This window comes from Rhynchophorus ferrugineus, unplaced genomic scaffold, assembly GCF_030347505.1.
Source record: "Rhynchophorus ferrugineus isolate W39M unplaced genomic scaffold, kcgeb_rfMv2 rfM2, whole genome shotgun sequence".
In the NCBI taxonomy this organism is placed as follows: domain Eukaryota; kingdom Metazoa; phylum Arthropoda; class Insecta; order Coleoptera; family Curculionidae; genus Rhynchophorus; species Rhynchophorus ferrugineus.
The window spans coordinates 83,158,667-83,180,911 of NW_027472581.1; the positions used below are offsets into that span (position 1 = coordinate 83,158,667).

A 22,245-nucleotide genomic window follows, 5' to 3' on the forward strand; every position below is an offset into this window, starting at 1 on the left:
AAGCTTGTTTAAACACAATTGCGGCTAATTTATCCTGGAAATACTACAAAAATATTTACCTTTACGTCAATAATTTGATTGGAATCTCATATCATTGACGATTCCATAAAATAATTAAACATGCAAATAAAATGTTGTATAAATAATGTTGGAAGGTTAGGAGCTTTGCACAGTTCAGCTTAAAATGTCTATTCGTGAATCTCTATTACTTCTCTTCCTAGTCTTTTGCTTTAAGAGCTTCGATTGGGTTCAGGCTCAAGAAAATGACAGCATTATTCTTGTTCACGTAGTAAGTGGATTGTTTCGAGTGGAGTTTGAGATATTGACTTTGACGTTTCTTAAGTGAGTCAATATCGATGAATTTGATATTGCAGATGCACAGGCATGGAGACAGAGCACCAGACAGCAATATATATTCATCCAATCCTATTGCGAACGAAAGTTTCTTCCAACCATTCGGATATGGAGGCTTATATACAGTAAGAGTCTATATATTTTGTATTGGGTTGACGATATATTGGCAAAAGAAGTTTTCGTAATAAAATTTTGTTATTATTTCTCATTTTCTTTTTAAATAAGAATAGTTATTTTTTAACGAGCGAAGTTAGTTGTAACTTAAGCGTCAAGTGCTGAAGATAAGAATTCGTTTCTTATTTTTGTTTACAATAGATTCACAGTTTAAAAGTGTACAAAACTAAATATAACAATTTTCTAAAATAATTCTCGAACTATCATTGAGATATCCTAAAAACTTTTCAAGCATTCAAACTTTGACAGAGTGTGGCGGTTTTTTAGACAATCCATAGGTGTCAAATTTGGAGGTTATAGTAATTATTATTTTCACCAGTTTCAGTGTTGAATAACCGGCGAAAGTTACTAAATCGTTTTAGAACTAGGGATCTTATCAGTACTCTCCCGCGATTTTAGTATTATTAGTGTTACCGATGGTCTGCACTGTCTAGTTAAATAGTTTATTGTGTTGTCATCATCAATCCATAATTGGCGCTCTGGTTAGTTTCCTATTTTTCTGATTTTCAAGTTGCTCATTGCATATAACATTCTGTGAGGAATTTATTCATATATGTCCAAACTGTTGCAATTTTAATCTCGGTTTATTCCTCAACTGTGCACCTTGTTGTCGTACCTTTATTTTTAAGACAATCAAATGCAATTAAGCATTGCATTTGAAAAATTCCGATCTTACAAGCGTTTGAAAGACGCGCATTTTAGCCTTGATTGTCATATTTCTTCTCCCCTGCAGTTTGGACGATTTTGTTTCTTATTTCAACAGTAAATGTCACTTTCTTCTTCTGTATTACTGATTCCAAGTATCTAAACGCTTGCACTAGCTCTAACTGGGTCCCAATAACCGGTAATTCGTCAGTTGTTGGCTCGGCTATGCGAACGAAAATGTGTGTTCTTTACGCCTGGTTTCTTCATGAGCTCCTGGAAGATTCATTTGAATAATTCCCATAAACACTTTTCCAAAAATTGATAGAAGATTTATTCCACGGTAGTTTGTACAATCTTCATCTGTCTCTATAATCTAGATCTTGATCTATTTTTATAATCTTGAAGCTATCTCCTTTTTTTCAATACCGAGTATTGATGGTAGCAGTACGAGAAGTCGTTGAAATAGTGTTTCACCACCATCCGTAATTATTTCTGTTGTCAATTTATTCATTACAGAGCTCTTTCAGTGGTCTTTTAAAATATCTGTAAAATCAGAAAGATATAAGTGTAACAACAAATAGACAGAAAAGATATACAAACATGACCATATTTCATTGTTACCTTTACTATAAAGTTCAAATAAATTCTGTTTCATATTATTTAACTTAAAAATATATTCTTTGTTAACAATAACAATCTACAAAATTAGTGTTATAAAATATACTAGCGACCCGCCCCGGCTTCGCACGGGTGCAATGCTGATACTAAATTAAATACACTACAGAAAAAATATGAACGTTGTATATAAAAACATAGCGGCCCGCTCCGACTTTGCACGGACATAAAATATATATGCCTATGTCACTCAATGAAAACATGATTAAAATCGATCCAGTATTTTTGGTTCATTCATTACTGCCCTTGGCCTGCACGCATTAAATTTGGAGTAAAACAATTCCTCGTCCCCTATACTTACTATGAAGATTTCCTGCTATCTTTGGAATATCTAAATTCATACAATTTTTATTACATTACACATTTTTAAACGCAAATTTTAAATTTGTAATATCTCCGAAAATATTTGTTTAATTTACATGCTGTAAGGAACCATATTGATCTATATTAATTGCACACTGTATTTAAGGTACTTAATTCGATAAGGATTAATGCCGTATTTTTATTGTAAGTAAACAATAAAAATGGTTAATGTGGGTTATCCCTAAAAGATAAACATATACCATCGCGGACTTTTTTGTAGACCTTTTTATGGCGTACAATACTTAATTTGATCTAACTCGTAGGGTTAGGCAGCGTTTTTGCTAATTGCTAAATAAGCCTAAAAAAATAGGTTAATTTACGACATCACGTTAGAAACCTCTAAAATTAGCAATGTTGCCTTAGTATATTATGCATGTATTATACATATAAACCTTCCTCTTGAATCACTCTATCTATTGAAAAAAACCGCATCAAAATCCGTTGCGTAGTTTTAAAGATTTAAGCGCACATAGGGATATAGGGACAGAAAAGGCGACTTTGTTTTATACTATGTAGTGATAATAATTCATACGTTGTACACTTATTTTTGCATTTTCTGCCTCTAATTTTGCCTATGAAATAATTACATTACCTCAACAAAATGTAAATTCAAAATTAACCTAAAAATGACTTTTAACCGCAACTGTGGTAAACAGCAAGGCGTATATAGGGAAGGACGCGTAGTTGTCTAAACTTTCAGGCTAGATGTGTGTGTAGGTTTTAGAGGCATGGATGTGTAGGTTTTTTACTCTCGTCTACCTTTCCAGCGGTACCTTTCCTACAGTGATCTTACCTAAGGCAATATTCGGTGCGAAACGATATTGTATATTGTCTCAAGTCACAATTCTTTTCCCGTGTCACGAATATTATAACGTAAATTACGAAAAAAATGGCAACAAAACAGAACACCGAAAAATAAATATAGTTTAAACAATATAACCCAAAGACTGAAAAGGGATATACTGGAAATTAAAAATAAAACCTTAAATGAATATCTGAGAAATTTAACAGATGATAAAGAAGCTGATTACTCACTCTGAAAAGCCACAAAATATCTGAAGCGCTCATGTCTACATAGTCCCCCTATAAGAGACCTATGTGGGAATTGGGCACGCGACAATCGCCAAAAAGCAGAAGCATTTGCTGAATATCTAGAAAATACTTTCGAACCAAACGAAACTAATTTTGAACATAATTTGCCGAATATAGAAGCTGAAAATTTGATGAATGAATTAGTCACGCCGAAAAAGCTAACCAAAGTTATTAAAACTGACATTAACCCCAGGAAATCACCAGGCTACGGTTTAAAAACAGTAGAATGACTGCAAAAACTACCAAGAAAGGGAATTATAAAACTCGCCAACTTGATCAATACAGCATTTAGATTAAAATATGTCCCAGGCATTTGGAGGATGGCGGAAAGTATAATGATCCCAAAACCTGGGAAGTCATCAAACGAAATAAAAGCCTATAGACCTATATCACCGCTTCCAGTAATATCTAAGATTTTTGAAAAACTGTTGAAAAGACTAAAATCGGTCATAGAGAGAAAAAACCTAGTGCCAACGCACCAGTTTAGGTTTATTAACAAGCACTCAACAATTGACCAAGTCCACAGAATAGCAGATGTTATTGAAAAAGCCTACGAAAGTAAAAAAGTATGCTCAGCTCTATTCTGAGATGTAGCACAAGCATTCGATAAGGTTTAGCATGAAGGCCTTGTTCATAAACTAGAGAAAATGCTACCAAAACACTAAAAACTAGTAAAATCATACATTACAACCAGAATGTTTAGAGTCAAACAAAAAGAAGCTTACTCTACAATAAAAGAAGCTAAAGCAGGTGTACCACAAGGAAGTGTACTGTGACGAATGCTTTATCTACTCTACACTTGTGATATACCACAAAGGGAGAATATTACGATGGCTACATTTGCTGATGATACCGCGATTACTTATTGTTTTCAAATACTGAAACCTATATGGACGTATGGAGTTCAATTATGGGGATGTTCTGCAAAGAGCAACATAAATAAAACACAATTTTTTCAGAACAAAGTCCTGAAAGGTATTGTGGGCGCACTCAAATACTTTAGGACTGATTACCTACATCGAGACCTTCAGATACCCACTGTCAGTCAAGAAATCAATAGAATTGCCAGGAGGTATGAGGATAGACTCCATTCTCATGAGAATATTGAAATATTGCAGCTTTTGGATACTACCAGAACGGGACACAGACTCAAAAGAATCAAACCATCTGATCTTGTATAGTGTTGTGCAGTGAGGTGTATATAATAAAAAATACAGCAGTGACATGTATAAACATTATTTCACCAAAGACTGAGATAGGGCCGATGGGTCCTCCTAGTTATATACCTAGATTTAAGTTATTTAAGTTATCATAAAGACAAATTTTAAGTTAGACGGAAACGACTATTAGCATGTAATAATTAGATAATAAAAACGAATATTATAAAAGGCAGTTAAATTAGACCCCTAAACTATACAATAACAAGAAATATTATAATTTTCCTAAACTTGAATTGCGCAATTTTCTTAAATATCGATAAATGTAATTACGTCCCAATTATCACATATTACAAATTTAATACTTTCAGAGAGGAAAAACCACAGCTTATAGGGTAGGCGTAGCGTTGCGTGCGCAGTACCGTAACTTCCTAGGCGAGAGCTTCACTAATAAATACCTGCAAGCCAAGACCACCAACACCGATAGAACCAAGATGTCTCTGCAGTTAGTGTTGGCGGGGTTATGGCCTCCTAGCAGAGAAGAAAAGTTTTGGCCGTGTTTGAACTGGCAGCCTATACCATATAATTACGAAATCTTCGATAGGGTAACTTGAATCGACGTTATTTATTTAACTAGCGTAGTTCAATGTCTACTGTTGCAGGAACTATCGGCGACTAACGTGTGCTACGGGTTTCATACCATGCGCGATGCTGTCGTAAACTCTACTTCGATACAAGAAGCACTCACTCGCTACAACGATGTGTTCGAGTACCTCTCGAATTATACCGGTCAAGATTTTCGGACTACTAGTAAAGTATTCGATATGTATTTAAATTTACAAGCCCAGGTAAGCTATTTAATTATTACTAATGATCATGTTAAAGGGATCTCATAATAAAGGGACTAATTTAAAAATATTTTACTAAAACTTGTTTTCACAGTATTTTCAATATCAGATCAACAATGTATTTGATAATTTGACACTAATTATAATAAAAATGTCCGTATATTAAAACATATTAAAGAGTATGCAAACTAACGTTGGGAACTGTCCACTGAAAACAGTCGAAACAGTCGATAGTCAAAAAACTAGCGACTAAAAACAGTATTACTATTTATTGCCATAAAAACAGTCAAAATTATTTTACTATGTATCATTCACAATTTTAATCTTTCTACCCTACCCTAAAATATTGAAAATATCATTCCAAAGTGCTGCTATATTAACATACAATATATTGTTATTTACAGGCAAACTACCAAAAAAAAAAATCATAAAACTATATATACTACATATAAATCTATGTAAGCATAAATTGGGTACATTTTTGTCAAGGTCGCGGCTGGGACGACCGTTAAAAATCAGTCGAATGAAACTACTAGAACCAAAAATAGTAACTGAAAGTACACGACTGAAACAGCCGATAGTAAATAGTAACAAAATCAGTCGGACAGAAAATAGTGACTGAAAACAGTTACTGAAAGTGTCGATAGTAAAAACTAGTTAATTACTAAACAGTCGATAGTCGTTTTCAGTCGATAGTTCCCAACGCTAGTAATAATTTAATGGTTTGATGGTCTTTATAGGAAGCATATGGTTATCCTGTCGAGGACTGGCTGAGACCCGTTTACCCCGATCTTCTCCGACGCATCACCGTCGACCAATACTATATCGAAACAAATTCGACCGATTTGAAGAAGTTCACTTCCGGTTTCCTGTTGAAAAAAATCGTAGCCGATTCCCAAGACAAGATAAACGGGGTTCTGTACCCTGAACAGCGGAAGATGTTCGTATACTCCGCACACGAGCGCAACCTAGCACACATGCTGATAACCCTCGGCATTTTCGACGAGAAAGTACCACCGTTCGGATCCTACATCTTGTACGAGCTACGGTACATCGATGGAGTCTATGGATTTAAAGTAAGCTCATTCCGTGTTATATTTTTTCCTTCTGAAAGATCATCATTACATTATTGTAGATATATTATCAAAATTGGACTACGAATGAGCCGAAATTGATGGTACTACCAGGATGTTCGGAGTTTTGCCCCTTCGATGATTTCGTCGCTTTGTTCTCCGATGTTTTTCCAGAGGATGATTACTGTTGATTAGTAAAGAAGTATAAGTAATTATTTTTGTGTATTCTTTTCATTTCAGATGTATAGCTGCTTAAAATACATTTATAGAACCTGTGAAATCTCTATACAGTTTTCATTTTATTTTTTGATACACTATCCTCCTCCGCACTTACTATTATAATTTTTTATCTCTTCATTTGTCTATCATTCAACATCGTTCTATATAAACAACATGTTTATTTCTTCATTTTTCAGTTTTTTCCCATCTTGTTTCGTTTTAATCCTTTTTTACTACCGGCATTCTCCAAGTCTTTTATTATTATTTCTTTTCCTGATCCTTATTTCTTTCTTTGTTTTTTATTCTCGTGCTTTATTGCGTTTCTCTTTTACTGAGTCGCTCGATCTTTGTTTCCCTTCTCTTGTTATTTCAGGTCTTCTCCATTCTACAATTCAATTTTATTTTACTTCTCTTATATGTGTACTCTAGTTTCTTTACCTGGCTATTTCTGAATTATTTTTTATTCTTTATTACTTCCATTATTATTCTAATTATTTTGGTGTTAAATTTTAATTCAATCTTACAAGAACTGGTGTATACTTTTCTCTCATAGTGATTTCTATGTTTTCTTCATTGTGTCTGTTAGTTTTTGGTGATTTTGTTTCTTAGTGATTTTCTGTCCTATTGTTTCATTATTTCAAATATTTTAATTTAATTTTTTTTTAAATCTAGTTCTTGTGTTTTTCATTCTCGTCTTTATATTATTTGTCTTTCTTTTACTCTCTTTATTTCTTCCTCTATTTCATTGTTCTATTTTTCCAGATGAGAATTTATATAATTCATTCTTTATATATAAGTGATAGTTTTTCCATAATATATTTGAACGTAGAAAACACTTGTCATTCTCGATTTTTTCATTTCATTTTTATTATAGTCCCCCTTTTAGTTTTATTTGTTATCATTTTTTCTTTATTTTCGTTCGAAATAAAAGTTTGGGGCATAAGTTTGGCACAAGTATATATCCGATTTCAATCTAAGAAATTCTTTGAGCTACTCAGCGCTCCTTGGTTCATGAGGAACGTCAACATCCATCTAGGGACAGACAAAGTTTTGGTTTGTGAAGAGATCCACAAACATGCACAGAGTGAGGTTCTTCCTTGCAACACTCAACCCCTTGATAAAATATTTATATCCATTTATAACACGATGTAGGTAGTTCCAACTACGATATTTCTAGTCATAGTCGTCAAACAACTCATCTAACTAACCAACTTGGACCATGAAAAAGAAACAAAAATAAGAGAGCTCTGATGATAAAAAAATATAAATGAGGTAAAACTTCATCTTCATCTTGAGCTAATATCTGGCGATTGACAAGAAGCAAACAGGATAGGGATATTCCAAAAATATGGGATAATGCATGATTTTTGATATAAAATAGGATGGACTGGATTCAATAAACTAGTTAAAATATCATTAAGTGAGACACGTTGTTAGTTTTAGCTTTATTTAGCAAACAGTGGTTTCAGGAATAACATCTTTTAATAATTCTGTGAATGTATCGATGGGACAAAACTCTTGGCAACCTGGAACGGTCATGAGCTTTGGTTCGTCAGTGGTCCAGTCGTGGTAAAATATCTGAAGAACAAGTAAAACATTGTTTATACTATAAATATGAAATATGCTTTCGTAATAATAGATTTTATTTGCGATATTTTTACGACACACGGGAAATGTCGCCGGATTACTTTAATATTATGTTATTTAAGATACCGAATTTTTGTATATTAATTTTACAACTTAATAAACAGATATATTCTTATAGGGCTTAAAATTATATTTACTTAGATTTAAAAATGATTGTACGCTATGTTTGGAACTTTGAACGCCAAATCAACGTCAGTTAATAATATCTCAGAATAATAATTCTCAAAAAAAAAAACAGTAAACAGTAAGGCTTATAATAGCAACTAATAAACATTAATACTAAATATATTCTTTATTTTTGACTCGATATTGCAACTTGTATCAATTCCAACAAAGGGAAATATAGCTTAAGGTAATATACTAGTTGATACTCTAATATATGACGCCAAAGCGCTTTTAAAAGACAACAAAAAGTTTACAGATAACATAAAACATATATTATAGATACAAAGATCATTCCAGCCCAATAAAAGTTACTGTCTTTTAAAAGTGAATATACCCGAAGGTGATTTTTATAATATTTTGATTTTTTACTTTCCAAAGGGGGAAATAGAGCACATACCCATCGAAGAAGTGTCAACTATTTCATATTAAAAATAGATTCTACTTTGGCCAGTTAAAGTTAATAAAAGATTTAAAAGAATGGAGGTAAACTGGCGTATTTTATCTTGCAGCAGCAGTATGGAACCAAACATCAACCATAGAACAGTTTTGAATCAGATTCATAAACTTCCACAATCGTAGCTGCAGTCTGGAGAAACTTGTGCTTAAAAAGATGTGCTTGAAAATAGCCAAACTATTGAATCAACTCTATACTGGTAACAACTAAGACGTTTAAAAGAATGGCCAGTATTGATCAATAAAAAAAGTGTTGTGTTCTGTCATGACAACGTAGACCACACACATATTTATTGGCTCGGAAAATCCACCGTATAGACTGGACTTTGTAACTTTTGATTAACATTTGTTTCGATTTGGGCGAATCTCTTTTAATAGTGTAAAATTAGCTTCAAAAGAGTTTGTCCAAATCTTTGGTTCAATTTTTCGCCCACATGATAAAATAATGCCTTTACCAGAAAAGTGGCAAAAGGCCATCGATCAAAACGGTGCATATAATGATTAGTGTTTAACAAGCTTAAAAATATTAAATTTGTATTAATATATCTCTTATGTCCCATTAAAATCATAAAGTGTATCTTTATTTTTAACTTATACAGAAATTTCTGTTATATTGATCTTGCATCACTTACCTTGAAGCCGTAAACACCATCGATTAAATGTACTTCGTACAAAATAAAACACCCAAACGGTGGTACCCGATCATTAAAGATACCCAGTATGATAAGGGCAAAAGCTAAGTTCCTTTCATGTGCAGAATATATGAAGATCTTTCTTTCTTCTGGCTGGAGAGTGCCGTTGATTTTGCTTCGGGAGTCTTCAATAATTTTCTTCAATAAATATCCTGAAATAAGGTGTAATAAGTACCGTAGTTTTAAATAACTTAAGTGATTACAAAACACTGCCTTGCAAATATTTCTTGAAAAATTTATTAAAGGATTTAATTAAAATTATTTGTAATGTCAAACCTTAAAATTGCTGACGAAATCTACTGAGAACCATTGATTGCTTGTAGTTTCGAATGTTTAAGAATGGCAAAATCATTTCTGTTTTGAACAACCTCATGTACACAAGTAAACATATTTTCTGCATTGTGTCAAGAACTGAACTTTAATAAAAAAAAGTTTTGAATTGTATCGTCCTCCGAATTCTCCATATCTAGATCTCAGTGGCTAGGAGCATTTCCAGATTTTAATATAATGTTTCGAGGAAAACATTTGGCGAAAATAATTAAGTAATTGCCGAGACTGAAGCCAAAAACGTTAGAAGATAATGATTAACAAGATTAATTTGACGGAAAGCTAACTTATACTCTCAAATGACGTACAGGTAGCCTACCAGTTGATAACTCCAATGTTTCCAGGCATTTGCATACGACGGGAAATATTCAAAAAGAGAGAAAATGAAGAAATACAATACCAATTGATTGAAAACGCTATTTTGGAGCTTTTGAACATAGTGGCTTCGCAAAAAAATAAGGTTCTCTATGGTGTATTATAACGGGCGATGACAAGTGATTCTATTTGATAGTCTCAACCCCAAAAAGCCATGGGTTAGACCAAAAGAACCATTCATATCGACACCGAAGGGAAATATTCACGCCCATAAAATCTTACTGTGCATATGTGGAATTGTAATGTGTTATGAGTTGCTAAAATTCAATGAATATCTTAATGTGGATGTCTACCGATGTCAATTCAATAAGTTTCTCAATGTTGCAAAAAAGTACATGTAAGGACTTAATACTAGAACTTTTGCTTGAATGTTTTAACGACAGAGACACTAAGTTCCATTAAAACTAGACCAAGACGTGAAAAACCTTTTTTTAACCACATAGTTATTGATGAAGAAAAATAGCTGACACCACATGAGAAGCACCTTATTTAAAAGACTTTTTTTTTCTCAAAAAGCAGCAAGCACTTGTTCAAGGTTCAAATTAAATAAAAAACAGTACCGGCAGCGTATTGCTTCAGCAACGTAGTGTTGGTATCAAAGTAGTATTGTTGCACCGCTATCATCTCTAATATATCTGGATATATCGGCTTCAACCAGTCTTCAATCGGATATCCATAGGCCTCCTGTAAAATCGTTTAAAATTATTAAATAATATTCATATTAAAGAGATCTGGATGTTGAACCTGGGCAGATATATCCATAAAAAATCCGAAAATATCTGACGGCGTTGAGTAATCCTCGCCAGTATAATTGGACATGTAGTCGTACCATTCTTGATACGATGATATCGCCGACTGTATCTCCGTTGAGTTATAGGCAACTTTGTAGGCATCTCTGTAAGTTTGGCATTTTCGCCCATTTAGTTCCTGAATAAATTAAATATTAATTGTGCTAATGATTGTTTGATATTCACATTATGCGTAAAAAGTGACAGAAACGACCAAGTGCACATTATAAGAGCGGTTGTTGAAAAGGCTCTCAAAGAAAAGAAATTCCTAGACGATTAATATACAAAATGAGCAAATTATTACCGTGGAATTACTGTCGACTGCTGCAATTATATGTTTTAAGAATGCCCCTTATTCTAAACACCTAACCTATTTCGGCTGGAGTTCCACAGGGTAGTCTGGGCTAGTCTTGGGACCATTATTGTGTCTGCTCTATTCTGCTGATATCCCAACAATAACAATTCTTGGAATATTTGCAGACGACACAGTTATCATGGCAAAATATATATCTCTGCCTAAGGCTGCAGAAAAAGTACAAGTAGCAGTCTGTAAAATGCAAATGCAATCTGTCTATGTTAATTTTGCCTTATGGCGAAGTGATAAAAACCTAATTTGTCACTTGACGAATGACCGGATCAAGCAACTGTACTGGATAGTTGGAAGACACTCTCAATTTGACCTAAAGTCAACATATATTTTAAGCTTGTTTATACCATTTTGACCATGGAACGTGCCACTGTTTTAACGATTCTGAAAGAACTTCATTCTATGACGACAAAAGAAATATGTTTGACCAAGGACTCATGGAGTCATCTGATCAAGTGTGGTGTACACTTCAATATTTTTGAACATATTTTGATATAATTATATTGTATTTTATGAAACTTATTTTTAAAATGATCAAATGGTTTTTTGTATTCCGAAATAATTCCGAATACCTTTTACACGCAATATGATAAATGCATTACTAAAATTATGTTTAAGGAGCTAAAATTATTTGTTACTGTACCATATCGTCGTCATCATAATAAAACGGAATGGGTTGCCAGTTGAGACATGGCCAAAACTTTTCTTCGTTTCTTGGTGGCCATAGACCCGCTAAAACCAACTCCAGAGATGCTTTCGTTCTGCTCATGCCTGTAGATCGAGCATAGTTGTATTTAAGGTTTAGCACATCGCCCAGGTAACTTTTGTATCTCTGACGCAGCAATAAACCAATTTTATAAGCTTTCGTCATGCCACTCTGAAAGATAGAGATTATATAATATATATAATTATAATTATAATATGATCAAGCATTTTAGTATTTATATAGTACCTTACTGACTTCTCCATAACCATAGGGGTAATAGAAACTCTCATTGGAAATAGGGTTGTTCTTGTAGCCTTTATTGTTAGGTGTGCGATCACCATGTCGATGAAGCTTGAAAAAAAAACTGATAAATATTTTATCTATATGTCTGTTTCTAAAGTATTTATAAGTAAAAATCTATAGCAGGGAAAAATATCAATCAACCTTTTCATTCTAATGAATTGTTGTTTTTCATTCACATAGTCTGTTCAATAAAACGGAGAATTCACGTCATCTAAATTAATGACCTCAAAACGTCGAAATGTTGCCGCATCAACTTTCAGTTGGCTTTGACATATATCAAAATTCTAATCTAAACAAAAAAATGTAACTAATACTATAAACAACCAAAACTAATAAGATGATGTTATCAAATACGGTTTATTTTAACATTATAGTACATATAATGCAAAGATTATCTCGTTAGAGACGCAATCAGTTTCTATTTCTTACTATCTAATACCATTAACATTTTCAGAGTACTAATAAGCAGCAATTAAAAATCTATCAATTATCAAATTATTATAACTTGTAATTATTATCACTAATGTTTTGAAGAATTATGCAAACGTTTGACAACTAGGCGAATTTTGTAGGTTAATTCGAATATGAAACAGCAGTATATCTCTTTTTAACTAGAATATTTTTTTGTAAGATACTTTATTAGATACACTTAGTTCAATCTTAATTATTAATAAATTTATTACTACATTTCAGTTGTAGTTGGACTAATTCACAAACAAGACGAGTGCAAGAAAATACATTAATATGTATTCGTCAATTATAAAATTATAATAACTTGTAGCTATAGTTTACACTAAAGGTATACACTTTATATAAGTTCTTATAGTTTGGCTCGCTTCAATCTTCTGACATTCTTTCGTGTTTCAAGGCGAAATCTTGGATAACTTCGAAATCCATTTGATTTCCAGGTCATTGTGTAGTTCTTCGTTGGTTACCTAGCGATAGGCATTGGTACTCAATCGAAGAACCTTGTTTTGACAGCGTTGGATGGCGAGGTGATTTGAATTTTTAGTACAACCCCATATTTGCATCACATAGGTCCAAAATGTCTTTATGATTGTCTTATAAATCAACATCTTTGATTTTAGATCAAGTTGAGAGTATTTTCCGACTAACCAGTATAGTTGTTTTATTTCGGTTCTAATGCGTTTTGCTTCTTGTCTAACATGATGTTCTAGAATAAAATGAGAAGGAAATTATTGTCTTATTTTAAAACAAATTTACAAATTGCGATAGGCAATACACTCGACATCATGATGACGTAAGTTCACTGTTATTTAGACTATATATTTCTAGTTCTATGGGCAAACATCCTGTGTCTCTAATGAGTTCCTCCGTATCGCCTACCATGGTCAACATCCTCATAGAACGTTTTTCTCGAAACCAGTTATTTTCGTGATCATGTCAATCATGATATCTCAAGTTCTACTGAACCGATTTGTGTGAAGCTATCCCCCACTTCATCAGCCTGAAACTTTTTGGATTTCTAATTTATTTTTATTTTGAATTCTTTAAGATAGTAAGATAAAAAATTTTGGTAAAATACATAAAATTCATGCCTCTAGTATTCTTTAACCCATACTATTATAATTTGGGAAGTAGCAACGAGCTATTGGAATTTGGTAAATTGGAAACTTTAAACAAAACCCCCATGCTCCTTAGACTTCTGGAATTTAAAATTTTTGAAACAGCAATAACTATGTTTTACTGGAATTTCGCTCAAGGTGTGCGGTGAGTGGTCTGAAGTTGTTCCAAGTGTATTTAGTTCTTAATCGATGGAATTTAGGAACATCACTTTTGGAAATTCATAAATAGTCTTATTCATTTTAGTACAAGCCTAAGTTGAAGTTCAAAGGCGAATGACCAAGTATCATCGATACGCATAAAAAAAATTTATCAGAGGTGTAAGCTGCCCAGCATTCTACGACCAATTCGTCATTTTGTTTAAAAAGAAAACCTTACATCGTGATGGCATCTTAAAATGATGACTTCATTTCTAATATGATCTCGGCACGAAACATCTATAATTAAGTAGTCTTAACCATCGCATTTGAAAGACCTCAAGCTTACAGATGTCAGCTGTAGCAGTGTTCAAGTCTTGGAGCCATACAGAAGGATTGGCAAGATGAGCGCTTGAAAGAGTTGGATTTTAGACATCACCATTTGATGTTGAGACTACTTAATTATAGATATTTTACGCCGAGATCATATTAGAAATTAAGTCATCATTTTAAGATGCGACAGTCAACGTACAGTCGAATGAAAGCTGAACGAATTAGTCAGAAACTTCTGTGGCAAACTACTGGACATTGTTAAACTAATATTGCCCGAGGCCAGAAAAGTTTCAACCGATTACCAACTCTGCGATGATTTAGTGAAGAATATTCGTAGACGCTCTTCCAGAGCATTGTAATAGATGGGGCAAAAGTCCCGCTACTATTTTGGTTGCGCGCCATATTAGTTATGTGACGTTTAGCTCAGTTTCGATTTAACTATTGTGTTGTATAGACGTCCAAATTTTATTCTAGATAAATATAGGCCGCAAGAACGAGCAGAAATAGTAATAATATTTATTGAAAATAATCGTTACATTTCTGCCACCCAGCGAAAATTGTGTTAAGATTGTCCTAATCGTCCAGTTCCTCACAAAACCACAATTTATCGTTTACATGCGAATTTTCGACAGTACGGTATGGCAGCAGAGAGGCCTCGTTTTAGTAGACAACGGATGTCTCGTAACGCTGAAAATATGGCTCTGGTGCGCGATAGTGTTGCAGAGTCTCCAGAAACATCAATTCGGAGACGCGGTTCCCAGTTGCCCATTTCTGCACGCAGTTTAAGGCGAATTTTGAAAATGTTCCCGTACAAAATTCAATTAGTCCAAAAATACTACCGAGAGGTCCTGATCAACGAGTTGAGTACAGTAATGTAATCCTAAGGCTGCCTGGTGAAATTGAAGATTTTTCGTCTAAATTGATAATGAGCGATGAAGCCCATTTTATTCTCAGCGGCCACGTCAATAAACAGAACAGTCGATGTTGGGGAACACAGAAACCTCAATTAATTCATGAAACATCATTGCTTCCACTAAAAACAACTTTATGGTGTGGTATTCATGCTGTAAACATCATTGGTCCCTATTTTTTTAAAAGTGGCGAAGGTGTTACTGTTACTGTTACTGCTGAACGGTACCAAGACATGATTCGAAATTTTCTTGTGCCTGAAATGGAAGAGCAAGCATGAAAGGACATTTGGTTTCAGCAAGATGTGGCCACAGCACACACAGCTCGTTCAACAATTCAATTATTGAATGACGTTTTTCCACGAAGACTAATTTCGCGAGGTGGCGATTTAGCATGGCCAGCCGGATTTCCAGATATAATAGCACCAGACTTTTTATTATGTTTTTTTAATCAAAAGTTTATGTGAATAAGCCCCAAACGATTCAACATCTCAAAGATAATATTCGTCACGAAATTGAAGAAATTCAGCCATAGATGTTGCTGGATGTCATGAAGATGTCTTATAAAGAGTCAAAAGTTGCATAGCATCGCGGTCAGCATTTAGCCGATATAATTTTTCAATCATAAAAAAAAAATAAAGACCAAATGAACTTTTTATGGAAACCAAACTTACTTATCTTTTCTTTGAGCAAAGTTATAGGCAATCAAAATGGTAGCGGGACTTTTGTCCCACGTTGTATATATGTACTGTACTATACTTCTGTACGTGTATGTCTCCCTAACTCACACTTTTACACCTCTGGACCCATTTTGATGAAACTATGACTGTGTGTTTGAGTGCTTCAGGCGGCCAGACGGCAACAAAGACTTCATTAAATAAGTGTAGATGCTATAGCATATTTCGAGGATGAATACAAGTCGCTTCATAAAAAAATACGTCGAAATGTTAGAAGAAAATTATACGAATAAAGTTAAATTTCCGAAAGAAAATTCTTACACTGAAAACTTATTGAGTAACGTCATGTTTAAATGAGTTAATAGTGATTTTTTAAATGTTTGTCCAGTAGCAGTTATTGAAATAATTTATTAATTAAATGATTTACCACAGATGGTGTTACTGTATATTAATGACATCGGGTACATTTGTAACCAACTTCATGTTGAAGCCTCACTGACATACTTCAGTTTGCAGTAACTACCACCGAATAAATTGCCATTTTGAAGAAAAAAGAGTGAAGATCATCGAATGCTGTATGAAGCAATGAAGTGTTATATTAATTTAGATTTGTTTTGTTGGTAATTTAATTTTTATATGTCACGAAATTATATTATAATTTTTGTATTTTTTGAGCTCGGCACCGACTTATGTGTGAAAAGTGATCAGTTGGTAGTAGTTAAAATAATATTGTTAATGTATAAGTAGGTTTATGTAGGTATTAAGCTAAATTGTGTGCATAGAGTAGAATATAAAATACGTGTAGTAGATTGGTTAAATATGTTTTTGTTTTTTTTATTTAGTTATTACAACGATTATCATATGCATATTCTATATTAAATTTTTTTTTGTGTTAAAAATCTAAGTTTGATTATTGTTTACTTTTTAGTGAGTTCTTTATTTATTTTTTGAAGTCGGTTCAATTTTTTTTGTTACAAATATTTTATTTCTCTCTTTTTAGTGTGAGATATTTACTCAATAAATTACGCAGTATTTAATATTACAATGAACAATGATTGAAAATAAGAAGCGCGTCATGTCCCGGGGATCGCTACCTATCTTAGGTGACTTAACAATTGTGCTAACTAAACAACAACAAGAAGTTAATATTCCCGCTGGGAATCGAACCCGCGACCTCCGTTTGGGAGCTAAACGCTTTAACCATTACATCATAGAAGCAGTTTACTGTATTTCTACGAGGTCTTATATGCTATATTTAGTGCTTAAAATTTTTTAATGAATGGTAAAAAATCGATATCAATTTATAAAAGTTAATTGCTACTTACAACATGCACCAGGACTAGAGTATCATTGCTACTTTCAACCTGACTATCTCCAACAACGATAAACACCAGAAGAACAGAAACCCAAAGATAAGGCGACGAAGACATTTTTGTGAGATTTCTATTCTTTCATCGTGATGCACATCACTAGTTTATATAATTGTGTAATCAGTGACGTTTAGTATCAACTGATTAATGTTGTAAATTGTCACAAGATATTTTATTGAATATGTTTATTGCGTTATAGTGGCAATAAAAAATAAATATTGATACAAAAGCTGAATATTAGTATAAAATGATTGATGGTTGATTTTCCTGGCGCAGAGTCCGGAAACTCGGCATTAAGCCAAGTGTTTGCTTCAACTGTATATTTTCCCTTCAAAAAGCAATATTTTATCAACACGGGAAATTCCGTTTTATTAATCTTTTCCACAATAACAAAAGTTACTTTACCGAAAATACTATAATTCACAAACTGATGATCCGACAGCTGTCAAATTTTGGGGGTTAGGGATAATTAAAAAATATATAGATTTGATTCTAGTAGGGCCATCTATGTGTCAGGCTGGGACTTTTCAATGGACCTGTTATAAGGTGGTTTTTTAATACTCTTTTTACAATTCTATAATACCGCTTATGAGAAGTACATAAAAGTTAAATGGCATATTTTATAAGTTGGGCAAGACTAATATTTTCTCGGTCATATAAATATAATACTTGGAGGAATTAATTACCAATTGCTACAGCTTCTACTTCTATGTTACTTCTATTTACTTCTTCTTCGTTACTATGGAAAACTTCTTACTGCTTTATTATATGTAAACACCAGATTGGATCGGCTGCAATTTCAGGAATTTTACTTTTATTGCATCATAACTAAAAGACAGCTTAGAAAGCAGGTTTTATAATTTTCATTTTGAACTTAATGGAGCCATATTGGCGTCACGTTACCACCCTAGTTACAAAAATGGTTTGGTTGCCAAAAAATATCACAACAGATGAGAGGCAAAGAATTCAACATATCGCTTGGGAGTAACAAGAGTATCAGTACTACTAAAGAAGATAATTATATTATTGTTATTGCTTAGAGAGACAATAAAAAATATTATCATATGATATAACAGAAATTTGTGCTCATCAGCGTCTGTAGAAATAATATTTTCCTTAGCAGGTTTTATTCATCCCCATCCAAATCTAGTATTGATAAACGGAAATTCCCATTTTAGTGATTATTAGGCTAGACTGGGCTAGTTCTATTCTATCTACTTATTTTTAAATATTTATGTATTTTGAAATTTGTATTTTGTATATTATTTCTTTTTATAATTTTTTAATTATTAAATTGTCACTAGTTGTTTCCGACTAACCTACAATTTGTCTTTATGATAACTTAAATCTAGGTATATAACTAGGAGGACCCATTGGCCCTATCTCACTCTCTGATGAAATAGTGTTTATACATGTCACTGCTGTACTTTTTATTATATGCACCTCACTACACAACACTACACATGATCAGATAGTTTGATTCTTTTGAGTCGGTGTCCTGCTCTGGTGATGTCCAAAGGCTGCAATATTCCAATATTCTCATGAGAATGGAGTCTTTCCTCATGCCCCCTTGCAATTCTTTTGATTTACAATTATGACTGTGGGTATCTGAAGGTCTCGATGTAGGTAATTAGTCCTATAGTATTTGGGTGCGCCCACAATACTTCCCAGGACTTTGTCCTGAAAAATATGTATTTTGTTTATGTTACTCTTTGCAGAACATCCCCATAATTGAACTCCGTATGTCCATATAGGTTTCATTATTTGCTTATATAATAGCAATTTATTATGTACTGATAATTGTGATTTTCTTCCAATTAGCCAATACATTTTCCTATATTTCAATTCCAGTTCTTTTCTTTTCTTCCAGTGAAGTTTTGCATCGAGATTCATTCCAAGATATTTAGCGTTGTTGCTATATGGAATGATAGTATTATTTAATGTTATTGGTGGTTGTACGGTATGATTGTAGGTGAACTGCACATGTACAGATTTGCTTTCATTAATTCTTATTTTCCAAGCTTGTGTCCAATTATTTATATTGTCACTTGCCTGTTGTAATTTTCGTGAGGCTTCTTCACTATTGTCTCCGACAGCTAAAATCGCAGTATCATCAGCAAATGTAGCCATCGTAATATTTTCCATTTGTGGTATATCACAAGTGTAGAGTAGATAAAGCATTGGCCCCAGTATATTTCCTTGTGGTACACCTGCTTTAGCTTCTTTTGTTTTAGAGTAAGCTTCTTCGTGTTTGACTCTAAACATTCTGGTTGTAATGTACGATTTTAATAGTTCGGTGTTGTTTGAATTTCTGTAGTTTATGAACAAGGCCTTGATGCCAAACCTTATCGAAGGCTTGTGCTACATAATATGTACTAAGAATATAGCTGAACACACTTTTTTACTTTCGTAGGCTTTGACCTGATCAATTATTGAATGTTTGTTAATAAACCCAAACTGGTGTGCTGCTATTAGGTTTTTTCTCTATATGATTTTATTCTTTTCAACAGGAGTTTTTCAAAAACTTTAGATATTATTGGCAGCAGTGATATAGGTCTATAGGCTTTTATTTCGTTTGGTGACTTCCCAGGTTTTGGGATCATTATAATTTCCACCATCTTCCAAATACCTGGTACATGTTTTAATCTAAATGATGTATTGGTTAAGTTGGTGAGTTTTATAGTTCCCTTTCTTGGTAATTTTTGCAGTAATTCTGCTGTTATTAAATCGTAGCCTGGTGATTTCCTGGGTTTAATGTCAGTTTTAATAACTTTAGTTAGCTCTTTCGGCGTGACTAATTCAATCATCGAATTTTCAGCTTCTATATCCGGCAAATTATATTCAATATTAGGTTCGTTTCGTTTGAAAATTTTTCTAGATATTCAGCAATGCTTCTGCTTTTTAGTGATTGTCACGTGCCCAATTCCCACATAGGTCTCTTATAGTATATTAAATAAAAATAGTTAAAATACTATATCTTGTATTTTATATTCCAAATACACGACTTAAAAATATATTGTATTTCGTATTTTATATACATGAGAGATACTATTTTGTACACAAATTTCATGGTACTTTCTTTCATCTACAATATGTTTTTAAAGCATATACGTATATTTGATTTATTAGAGTTGCACTAACAAAGTTCATGTATTATTTCAGTCAACAATAAAGGCTTAGATTTAGATTAACAGCAAATATTAGACTGCATATCAAGTTATTTACGATGTTAATAAGTTTTTATGAGTTATAGACACGAGAGTGGCACGTTTCTCAAACGAGCTCAACCGTAATACTTTAATAATATCATAAAATTTATGTAGATTAGCTTGGTCGTAAATATTATTTAACAATCCATTACGAAAGGTTAGTTAAGAAAAGATCTATTACTTTCTTATATACAACATCTACAAATTTCACTAATAATAAAAACAATCCTTAAGTTAATATTAGACTATTTTCTTTACTTGGGGTTATTTAAGGTAGGTTGTTTCCTGTTGGTTATACGTTCTTGCCTATAGAGACAATCGCTAATGTAAAAAAGTGCCCATGTACTGAGTATTCAATCGGATAACTATTATAACAGCTGAAGTAAAATAACACCAATATCATTATCTACAGTCTATTTAATTCAAGTTTTTTTAGTAATGCGTCATGGATATTTCTGACGTCGAAACATTGTAATGTTGCCGCATCAACTCTGAGTTTTACTTCAGTTTGGCTTTGACATACAAGAAAATTCTAATCTGAATAAAATAATTGAACAAAAATGTTATCAAATTTAATTTATTTTAACATTATAGTACATCTAATACATATATTGTCGAAGGACTTAAAACTACAATTAAGAGCACAGGTATAATAGTTTACTAAAACAACATTACTAAAAAAACTTTGAATAGACTATATATATGTTTCGAATAGATAAGAATCCTCAGTGTCGCTTTATACCAACTAGTCGCCTCTTCTTCCCGTAAAATAAGACAGATTGTTTACGTAAAATAATGGTTTTTTGTTTAATTCCGTTTCACAAAGTATACTAGAATACAAGATATAATTATATACTTTACAACATCTCCGGATTTGGCGCATGCGCACTCTCCTGCAGGGAATAAACCATAGAAAAGAATAAACTATATTGTCTTCCTTTTCTAGTGACGGTCCATTATTTTCGATCGGTACGGTCAATACAACAAAAAACTCTAGAAAATTCAACAGCTCTAATTTTATTTATAGTGGGAATTTTAGCAGCCAAATTTATATCATATATCATTTTTAACGACTTGGAATAGATTTAATGATAACAGATAACAGAAGAAAATGATTCTTGTTGTGTTGGAAGTAGTCAAGTCATTAATGATGTTTGTCCATCAAGAATAGTAGCAAAAACTGTAGTAACTGATAATAGTTAGACATTTATTTTAAACATAAAAAAAATATTAGTAATGATTTCAATTTTATTTTATAGCTAAGATGTAGCTAGAATTTGTTGAGAGTAAAAGTCGAAGAATGTGAAATTCAGGGAATCAGAAAAGAAGAAATTAGACAGCATTTTGCTAAAATGTTTGAATAGTGTACAGTGACACTCTGAAATAATTAAATTTGCTAACAAAAGAAGACCTGGGTCTAATCTGCTTTGCATTTTGTCTAACATGATGTTTACCCTACCATCGAGATATATTCATAATCTCTAGTCCATTAGTAGATTTTCTTGATGGCTACTTGTTCTTTTTCTACAGCCTTAAACAGAGATATATCTTTTGTCATGATAACTGTGTCGTCCGAAAGTACTCCAAGTAATGCTTCTTTTGTT

At 32.9% G+C, this 22,245-nt stretch overlaps 2 protein-coding genes across 2 annotated transcripts; one reads left to right on the forward strand and one right to left on the reverse strand.

The window, feature by feature from the left end:
- The first annotated feature begins 183 nt into the window (after positions 1-183).
- Positions 184-6,596, forward strand: LOC143190664 (venom acid phosphatase Acph-1). The gene is made up of 6 exons (XM_076395160.1): positions 184-289; positions 375-479; positions 4,832-5,065; positions 5,123-5,308; positions 6,049-6,384; positions 6,444-6,596. Exons 1-6 carry the CDS (start codon positions 185-187, stop codon positions 6,570-6,572), a joined length of 1,095 nt encoding a protein of 364 aa, XP_076251275.1. The 5' UTR covers position 184; the 3' UTR covers positions 6,573-6,596.
- Positions 6,597-8,044: 1,448 nt separating this feature from the next.
- LOC143190665 (venom acid phosphatase Acph-1-like) lies at positions 8,045-17,492 on the reverse strand. Its single transcript, XM_076395161.1, has 7 exons — positions 17,388-17,492; positions 12,367-12,471; positions 12,058-12,291; positions 11,004-11,186; positions 10,820-10,943; positions 9,498-9,709; positions 8,045-8,178 (listed from the first exon to the last, which is right to left on the reverse strand). The coding sequence occupies exons 1-7, from the start codon at positions 17,490-17,492 to the stop codon at positions 8,050-8,052; spliced, it is 1,092 nt and encodes a 363-aa protein (XP_076251276.1). The 3' UTR covers positions 8,045-8,049.
- Positions 17,493-22,245: the final 4,753 nt, after the last annotated feature.